This window comes from Cyprinodon tularosa, unplaced genomic scaffold (genome assembly GCF_016077235.1).
Source record: "Cyprinodon tularosa strain WSP-4 unplaced genomic scaffold, ASM1607723v1 ctg699, whole genome shotgun sequence".
Classification (NCBI taxonomy): domain Eukaryota; kingdom Metazoa; phylum Chordata; class Actinopteri; order Cyprinodontiformes; family Cyprinodontidae; genus Cyprinodon; species Cyprinodon tularosa.
The window spans coordinates 320,702-330,912 of record NW_024039450.1 but is presented as its reverse complement, the minus strand read 5'-3'; the positions used below and the strand labels follow the sequence as shown (position 1 = coordinate 330,912).

At 37.1% G+C, this 10,211-nt stretch overlaps 1 protein-coding gene across 1 annotated transcript; it reads right to left on the bottom strand.

Annotated features, from left to right (window-relative positions):
- Positions 1 to 1,474: 1,474 nt before the first annotated feature.
- si:dkeyp-69e1.8 (uncharacterized protein LOC100001340 homolog) lies at positions 1,475 to 7,041 on the bottom strand. Its single transcript, XM_038268233.1, has 3 exons — positions 6,939 to 7,041; positions 6,397 to 6,536; positions 1,475 to 3,447 (listed from the first exon to the last, which is right to left on the bottom strand). The coding sequence occupies exons 1-3, from the start codon at positions 6,961 to 6,963 to the stop codon at positions 2,602 to 2,604; spliced, it is 1,011 nt and encodes a 336-aa protein (XP_038124161.1). The 5' UTR covers positions 6,964 to 7,041; the 3' UTR covers positions 1,475 to 2,601.
- Between the last annotated feature and the right edge of the window lie 3,170 nt (positions 7,042 to 10,211).

Below are 10,211 nucleotides of genomic sequence, written 5' to 3'. Positions count from 1 at the left end.
TACATTTTCACACAAGTATCTGTACTTTCTATTGCTGAAATTTTTAAAACAACCTTTACTCGTTACTCTTGGCTTCAGTTTAATGTTTATAAATATTTATTTCATGTCATGTGCGCCATCCAATGCTTTAACTTTATATTTTCCTTTTTATTATTTATTAATTTCCCAGATTCAGTTATATGAATTCTTCCTTTAAAACTGAGTTTCAGATCACATTCTCTTCACTTATAAACACAGTTGCTCTTAATGAGCGCTGTAAGTAAAGAAGGTTCAACAAGGCATCAACTCAGGGGAGCTAAAAAAAGAAACGCATCCAAATCCTTTTAAAATGTATGCATCATTTTCCTTCCAAAACCAAAACTATTAGATTTGTGTTTGTGATATCAAACAATATCAGGGTAAGAATACATTTTCCAATGTATTGAGTAAACAAAAAGTGATGTAAAAATGCAGTTTAAGGCACAGGGTTTTCCAGTGAAGGATTAATGACCAGCATCAGGAGACATTAGGCAAGTTCTAAACACAAAAAAAAACAACAGAAAATTATGGAAAAAATAATTAAAGTATAAGATCTTCTAAACCCAGCTTAGCTTGAGAAACCCATCAGTGGATCGGCATGCATTTATCATTTCCAAATGAACGGCAATATTTTGTCATCTAGCATCCGCTCCAAAGATTAAATTACATCATCGCAAAACCACAAATATCCAGAGCTGAGCAACTTCTTTGAACTGATGCATACTTAAAAACCTGTTTAAATAGCCGCAAAATGAATCAGACATCAATGAGAAGAATGCAAGAGGAAAGCACGTTTTCCCTTTAGTATGCACTTTTTTTTAATGTCACATGATGTGATAGTCATTAGAGAAGTAAAGCCAGTGTTTACATGTTGGAGTGTTTGGATCATATCAGGAAAACACAGAACTTGTTCTTTTAAAGAAAAAAAAAGCTTTTCTCCAGATTTATCGGAGATTGGATAACTACATTTATTAAAGAAGAAGGACACTGCACAGGAAAGCTTAAAAAAATGAAGGCATTTCAAACAAATCCCAGCCGAAAAGATTAAAGCTAATAATCCTATTTATATGGTTCAGCACTAAGCTGCAGAGGAAGAAAACAACAGATTAATTACGTTTTTGGTCATTTAGCAGTGATTGGAGAAATTGTAGTGCATGTTTGGATAAATAGACTTTTAAAAGTTGGATATTCCTTTGCAAATATGACCCAAAATGCTGAGATATTTAAGTTTAAATAAAAATAAAAATATACCAGTTATAATAAGACAAAATGATTATACTTGGTTCACTTATTGTTTAGGGACAATGAGCCAGTTTTACAGAGACTTTGAGATTTCAGACCCCTTCAGCTCACACACTTAAACCCAAAGAAGTGAATAATCACAAAGTTACCAAAGCAAATCCAAAGTAGGGCAGCAACTAGTTATTATTTTGCTAACAGAATAATCTGTCGATTATTTTTTTTATTAATCTATGAGTCATTGGAAGGCAAAAGGTGCCTTTAAAAAGATTTTTTACAGAATTTAAACCAATTCAAACTAAAATGACACTTAAGGAGTTCTAGACAAAAGGTTTTTGATCTTGAATGCAAACTATTTATATGGATTTTTGTATGCTCATCATTTTACTTATCCGCCCTAGAAGTAAAACTTCAAGGACATTTTTTCACAATTATTTCCATGAGGTTGCAGTTTATTTGTTTCAGGAGAATCAATCATGTGGTATCTTTTTGGTCACGTGACAGTAGGTTTTAAAAATGAAGTACAGAAGCAAAGTCAACAATTGGTCCTTTCCGACTAAAGTCTAAAAGGGAAATATGTAATACATGACATCAGTAGATACCAGTTATCAGCCATAAGAGGTCTTTGAAATCAGAATCCGCCCAGAGGTTCATATCAGTGTTTCCCTAGTTGGGGTTATGACTTTTCCCTTTGGTGGTACAGCAGTAGTGTTTGATTTGAGGAGGTTGTATTATCTCTTAAAGTCGTATTTGTGTTTGTGGGGTTCTGAGTGTGACCAGCAACAGATTTACTGCAAAATAAAAGCTTCCGAATTTAATTGCATTCTTTATCCTCATTTTAATTACACAAAACAACAAGTATGATGAATAAGGCTTTTTAAGAAGCTTATACAGTCCTATTGTTACAAATAATTTGAAATTTTTCAAATTAATATTATTCATTTATATATCAAATAGTAAAAAAACATATCCGGGATAATTCTTTTTATTTTTTTTTATCAGCGGCTTGATCAACTACTTGGAAAATTTGCTCTCCCACCAATTTGCTCTCCTTTTAGCATAAAAATTTTTCAAATGAATTGTTCCTAGATATTTTCCTACATTAATTAATATATAATCCCGAAAATGTTGCTTCATCAAATGATGGATCCTGTCCAAATCCTGACACTTCCTCCACTGTGCTTCCTCTATGATTACAGTGATCTACCTCTCCCAGGTATTATCTGATGAGAAAACACATTTTAGGTCATATTTATGCAGAAATACTATCAAGCATCACACTAAAACTGAATCTTTTAAAGTTTTTTTCCCAGTGACAAAGAGATATAAAGGTGCAAATATTTGTCATTTAGTTTTTTCTGTTTTCCTTCTGTTCACTTCTGTAGCCACAGACCCTACGGTGGCCCCAACCGTGCCCCCCATCGGCCCTCCTACAAATAGCCCCACAAGGGCCCCGAACAGAGCCTCGATTCTAACGAGGGAGGGCAGCCACCGGAACCAGCCCACCAGCTTCTCCCATAAGCCCCCCAGCCATGATGGAGAAGCCGAGGAAGGAGAGACCTGTTTACCGGAGGGGAAAATACCACCTAGATCCAAATCCAGATCCCCAACGCTCTTCTCTGCCTCCTCCCTAACTGCATCCATTTCTTCTTTAGTCACTTCTGGCTGGGAGTCAGAGGGCTCTTCCTCCCTCCTCTGCCTTATGATCTCCATCTGCCGCTGCCTCACCCTGCCCTCAGCCTCCTGGTAGAGAGGGCAGCTGAAGCACTTGCTTCCACTCTCCTTCACCGCCTGCTCCACCTTCTCCAGCAGCTCCTCCACAGCTTTCCCTTCTTCTCCGCCTGGCTTGCAGCTCTCCAGGGTATGGTAACGATCGCCACACCTCCCCACCAGCTCCTGGAGGTCTTTCCGCCATGTGATGATGTACTGCTCCAGTGTCTCATCCTCTCCCAGCTCCTCAGTGTGGGTGAAGAGAACAATGGTGTTTTTGCTGACTGCATCAGGGCCAAACAGCTTAGCGAGGGCATCGAGCGCCTTGGATTCATCGTGAGCACGCCCGTTCACCGGGACACAGAGCAGGAAGGCATGTGGTCCAGGGCTGGATAAAGCGATGAAGGATGAAATATGCATTGTCCGTTCCTCTGGGCTGCAGGCTGAGCCGTACCAGGCTGGACTGGAGACCACCTCGACCTGCAAGAGACCCAGTTACAGCCTAAATGATCAAAGCAAGCAGATCCCTGTATCCAGTTATATTCACGTTTCCACAGCCCTTTTCTCACGTATATGTGCAAATAAAGAGTGTAAATGTGTGTAGTGTCATTGTGACAGCTTTTGGTGTAACCAGTAGTTGTGCTGAAAGGCGCTGGAGCCTGGGGAAGGGAGCCCTGTTGCGAAGGAGTCTGATATGAAGGAGAACATTCAAACCGCCTTACTGTAGCTGCATGCTTATGATCATCTTCCTGCTTGTCTTTTGCAGAGTATAACATGTTTCTTCAAAGGTCTGGCTTGTGTTTAGTTTCATAAGTCGCCCCAGACCCACAGTATGATACAGCCACCTCCATGTTCACTAGCAATGTTCCAATACCATTTTTTCTCTCCCGATACCATTCCGATGCTTGTGTTGTGAGTATCAGGTGTCAGGTGAGCAGCTCTTCAACCATCTAAACCAGCAGGTGGCAGCCCAGCTCCACTTTTTTAAGAAAGGCGAAGAACTAACGTAACTAACCAGTAAATATATTCCTATCTTAATTCGTATATTAAATTACATAGTATCAGAAAGGTGCCTGAACTCCAATACTAGCTGATCCAGATGCAGATTCCAGCATTTTTGCCAGTATCAGAGACATCTCCGATACTGGCATTGAAACAACTATTATTCACCATTAGAACTACAGATTAAGGCTGGTGGCTGTGTTAGCTTTCTGTAATCCGTACTATGTTTAACACAGGTTAAAAATTTTTATTTTAATCTGACCAGAAATCCATAAATTACTGATTAATTCCTTATCACTAACCTGTCTGCTGTCTTTTCTGGTCTTCATAAGGCTGTTTGTTCTCTAATGTTATTCATTTATGATAGCATTTGCTGATTTTATTAAGGGGTATTAGATGTGGCCAAAAGGCCAAAACGATGGCCAGACAATCATTTATTGTTTTATCTAAGTCATTTTTTTCTTGAAAATAATATTTTCTTTTGATTTGAGCACGTACGAGAATTTGCCAATGGATTAAGAAGATTTAGGTTTTAAATAAGAAAAACAAACAACTCAATCACTACTTTTCGCTCCCCTTTGGTCAAGTGACTCTGGCTCCCGGCACGGTGCCGGCGCCATGCTTGTTCTTTCTCTCTCCAAAACACATCCCATTCTCGAATGTATCTGCTCATCTAGTAACCATGGTTACACACTACTTCTAAAGGTGCACTATATAGTGCTCTATATAGGGGTTAGGGAATTCTAGGCAAAATCCATTCCATACCCTTCAGTTTTTTTGAATTTTTTTATCAAATCAAAGTTAAAAAAAAATTTGCATTGAAGTCTTTGATTGTAATGTATAAAAAATGTGAAATAATAAAACATATTCTATAACAGGCATATAGTCGCTAGAAAACACTAAAACTAATAGGATACAACTACTAAAAGTAGATACATGGGCAGTCCTAGACAGGGGCCCGGGCCCCTGTACTCAAATCATTAACTGCAAAAATGTAAATATAAGTCAGGTTTTCCTGATATAGGTGCATTTACTCTTGTGAGGAGGTGAGTGAGAAAAGGTACCAATGAAAAAGGATGATTTAAGTGTAAAATAAGAAAAGAAATCTCTGATATCATATCTCAAGTGGAGAATAACAGGTTATCGTGTTTTGAGAGTAAAAATGCTTATTAATTTGACAGATCATCTCAATTAAGGTAAAATCGATATATTTTAAGATATTTTTTCTTCATTAGTTTTTGAAGTATAATACTATATGAATTTCTTAAGACGATATGCGTCAACAGAAGAGAGCATAACCGATTCGCCCCTTGGACCAATTTATAAATTCACCTTTAAAATTTACTTTAACAATTATTTAGAAATTAAAAAAAGACTTAAGCTTCACCCGTATGAACAAACGGTCATGGTTTTCATTTGTTAGATCAGGAATCTGCAACCTTCTGGATCACCTTACATACTAAATGTAATAAATACTCTGTTGTAATGTGTCCTCCACTGGAAAAACACTGGCTCCACCCTATGGAAGCAAATCCTTACCATATTTCAAATGAAAAAGCCTTCCCAGAAATGCTTTTTCATTTTAAGAATGTGGCTGCATTGTTTGACTCATAAATGAAATTAGTAATCAATCATCCTGTTTGCATTTTCATTTTCTTCTTTAACACTACTCATCCTTTTACTTAATTATAATGAAAAAGAAAGACATTTGAGATTTATTTTTCAAAATGTACCCCAGCAAATACATACCAAAAGTCAATTTGAAATGTAAAATGTGAAAATGAAAAAGCATTTCCAGAAATGCTTTTTCATTTTAAGAATGTGGCTGCATTATTTGGCTCATAAATGAAATTAGTAATGAATCATCCTATTTGCATTTGCACTTTTCTTCTTTAAGACGTCACATTTTATGCCATAATCAAAGAGAAAACACAGCGGAGTAAAAGGTTGAGCAGTGTTAAAGAAGAAAATGAAAATGCAAACAGGATTATTGACTACTAATTCCTTTTATGAGTCAAACAATGCAGCCACATTCTTAAAATGAAAAAGCATTTCTGGAAATGCTTTTTCATTTTCACATTTTACATTTCAAATTGACTTTTGGTATGTATTTGCTGGGGTACATTTTGAAAAATAAATCTCAAATGTCTTTCTTTTTCATTATAATTAAGTAAAAGGATGAGTAGTGTTAAAGAAGAAAATGAAAATGCAAACAGGATTATTGACTACTAATTCCTTTTATGAGTCAAACAATGCAGCCACATTCTTAAAATGAAAAAGCATTTCTGGAAATGGTAACGATTTGCTTCCATACCACCCTGGTAAGTTTAATCTAAAACCACCAGTGAGCAGATACATATAAATTATTAAGACATGTTGAAATGCACTTATGCTTTCAGTGAGGTGTAAGTCTCCATATAATCCTACCCGCCTGCCTGCAGCTGTCCCTCTATGTTTGCTGCAGTCCTGAACATCTGTGCCCTGTTGGTTGTCTTCCAGGCCCAGGGTGAAGCGGATTGCACCTCTCTCCTCTGCCTTATCCGGGCCCAGAACCACCAGGATAAGCTCTGCAAGGAAAAGGCGACACAGATGCGTCATCTTACAGTGTTGTTGTATCATAGTGCATGAACTCAGCAAAGTTTGTCCAACTGTCTTCCTCCGTGCAGACAGATAATAACAGCAGATAATCTGTTGTTTAGTTTGCGCTCGGTTGGTTCCTGCAGAGCCCATGTGTGCAGCCGTGTGTGTCAGCAGCTCCTTTGCTCAGAATCAGGGGGAACTTTTCCAAGAAGAGGCGGCGGCCCTTTGCAGCTGCTGCCGGGGCCGCAGCTTCCCTCAGACTGACAGCGGAAAGCTGCAGCATAACCCACCCACTCCTCCGCCATTATTATATTCCTTAATAAAAGTAATATTACTATAATACTTCACTGCTGCTGTACTGCGAGAAACAACAGGGCGCTGTGTCTTACCGGACTGTGAGCTGGATGCTGCCATCTCTGCCTCTGCTGTCAGATCAGACTTCCTGATTCCTACAGGCTGACTCAGGCCTGGCAGACTGGGAAACAGCGCCCTCTGCTGATGAAACCGGAGCTCTGCTGATCACTAACCATTGAGCATTAATAACTGGTGATGAGAAACTTCCAGAAACTTTTGATAAAGGCTGTTCATGGTCCATATTTTCCAAATAAATCCCTAAAGACAGAGCAGATTTTCACAAGGACTGTTTTTAATTAATAAAGCTATGCACATATTTATACATGGGTGCTGGTAAATTAATCTATGGTTCTACATTATATACACATTAAATGGGTTAAGTTGTTGTTCTTTAACTCTAATTACACTGAAGACTCCTAGATGGCTGCAAAGAAATGTTCTCTGGGCGGGTCTAGACAGGGGCCAACGGGGGGCAGTGCCCCTGTCAATCATGATCTGGCCCCTGTTATGGCCCCTGTACTGAACAGAGGCGTAGCCAGAACATTTTTATAAGGGTGGCCAGGCAATAACTAATGTACACTGAAGGGTGGCGAAAAGCGGATAAGCACCAGAACCTCAGGGTCAATCTACACTGTTCCAACAGGAAAATTAATGAGCAAAACATCCAGATTTTCTAAATAAAGACAAACTATACTTTCCTAAAGCCTTTGCTAACAAGTAGACGCCTCACTTTCTAAACAAAAGGTATAGTGGATACAATTATTTCAGTTTTGAGATCTGGGGCGTAAATCTATTCCATCATCATTACTTACCTACTTGTATCAATAAACATTCTGGATAAAATTGATATTTACAAGCACTAATATCTACATAGATTGATTATTTGATAATTTTTCATTAAAATTGTAATTTATCTTTGATTTCACTGAAGACTCCCAGATGACTTGCAGAGATACATTTTCTCTTTACCCCATATAAACACAAAATCTAGTTCTGAGAACAGCATGAAATCTGTATTTATCATCTTTGATGTTAGTATATAGATGTGTATAATTAACCACAAAAATTTTAAATGTTTTGGATATTCCACTTGAGAGTATCACTGCTGCCACCATCTGTATTAGATTTAAAAAATGGTAGGGGTGGCTAATGAATGGGTAAGGGTGGCCATTGATTCCCCTGGCCCCCCATCTAGCTCCGTCCCTGGTACTGAAGACATAATACTCAAAGAAATTCTAATGATATATGTTACTGATAGGTCCTTCGGATCTGTTTAATTTTTTTCTGTACAAATTCTGTTTTACTGATTATTTAGAAACAATAGGGTGATAGCTTCAGTGGTATTTAGATAGGATCCCAGAAAAAAAATAATAAAAAAAATAATTTTTACAGCTGAATTTATCAGTTGTTCTTGAGTTCTAATTCAGATTTTATAGAATATGTTAATTTTAACGTAAATTAAATCAAAAATATGTAAAATTCCTAAATTATGAATGTATATTGACCTAATTGGTACATTTGGTCTAGAACCACCACTGAGAGACAAACTCAAACTCCCTATAACACATCAAAATGTTTTCCTAAATCAGTAGGAATTCTGTCAATCTTCTTTATTTGCAGTAGAATGTTGTGAATAATCATTTGCTTTATATTTGAAAGTTAAACCTGTTTTATACCAGTTGCATCCTATTTTTTATATCTCTGATCTGCAATTTTTTTTTCTGCTGCATCCTCTGAAACCAGAACAGATAAAACATTTGTATATGTTAATACAATGAGACCTATGTTTAAAGGAAAAACAAAATATGAACTAGTTATTAAAAAAGCATGGATTCTGTATTTATAATTTTTAATGTTAGTATACTGATTTGCTTCATTTACTGTATTTTTGTTGTCAGTTTATTGAAATATACAAACAAGTAAAATGGAAAATGGGTTAGAACTTTCCACTTAAGAGTAAAATGTTGCATCTTCTGTTTTAGAGGGGAACTGCCTCTAAATTATGATCAGGTTGACCACAGGGATGGCCAATGATCGGCTAAGGGTCTAGCCTCTAGTACTTGTCCTGAAAGGAACTGACAGGGATCAGTCTTTAATTTTCTTTTTCACTATTTAAATCAATAGTATTTCACTAAAGATTGGTTATAAATTAAATCGTTATGCTGATGATACTGCAGTTTATTCCTCGCGACTCTTTGGATTCCACAACTAAATAACCTACATGTAAGTTTTCATCTATCTAAAAAAAACTTCATTTCAAATTTCTTCTGAGCTGCTTTAGGGAAAGCTCTTTATTTATGCACTGCATAAAAAAGTAAATGTAAAGAATGAACAAATCCAATTGCAAAAACAGTAACAGAGAGTCTAAGCACCTGGATTCATGATAAATGTATTACTGGGGATAGCATAGCAGATATGCCACACCCCCAATTTTTTATTTTTTTTTTTGTCATGTATATTTCTTTACAGAAAATAATTTTATTAAAGTTCAGATTAGCATTTTCTAGAATGCTGGTTATCATTTTACCCATTCACAATTATGAGTCACTTTATGCTTTTCAAAGATTCATACAAAGCTGAGAAGATCTGGAAAAACATGCAGTAACACTTTAAACAAATAATTTTTCAATACACATCATGGTGACTCTTTGTGTCTTTGTCCTAATTTTTGATTGTATTTGGTTCAACCTAAATGGGCTTTCAGTGGATTAAATAAAACATATTTAGCTGACTCTATAGAGTACGGCGTAAGAATGAGAGTGGAAAGTTTAGTGGAAGGAAAAAGCATGACGAGAAAACGCAAAATAACAAGGATAACAGCAGCCTTGAGATTAGAGTAAAGCAATCCCATTATAGTTACAGGATGATAGATGAGGAACTAACTGTGGCTGTCATCAAAATATTTTTGAAGCAAACACACAAAGACATATCCAGAGCTTTGGCCAAGACCGTTATGTTACTGATGTTAATCCATTTATTTCTGAACCAGGATTAGAGACATCTTTCCTAGTCTAGTAAACTAGCCCCACCCGCCTGCGGTCAAAATAAATTTTGGCTGGGAGTGGTCCAGCCTTGATCAATGCCCCAGGCCCTAGAACCGGCTGGCCAATCACAACGCAGAGATGTGTTTTGAGGGCGTGACGACAAAGCTGAGCGACGCTGGAGAAAGCACAAGGAAGATGGCAACAACTATTGAACAGTTCTCGTTAGACTCAGCTTTAGAATGTTTAGGAAGGATTAGACTTTGGGTTTTCCTCTACGCTCATTTATTTTTAAGGATGTATTCGCCATTTTACTGACAAGCTGTT

Coding starts and splice junctions, on each gene's coding strand:
- si:dkeyp-69e1.8 (XM_038268233.1), bottom strand. CDS start 6,963: ATGGCAGCATCCAGCTCACAGTCCG. Junction 6,537..6,938: donor AGCATCCAGCTCACAGTCCG/GTAAGACACAGC, acceptor TTTTCCTTGCAG/AGCTTATCCTGGTGGTTCTG. Junction 3,448..6,396: donor GGACAGCTGCAGGCAGGCGG/GTAGGATTATAT, acceptor GGTCTCTTGCAG/GTCGAGGTGGTCTCCAGTCC.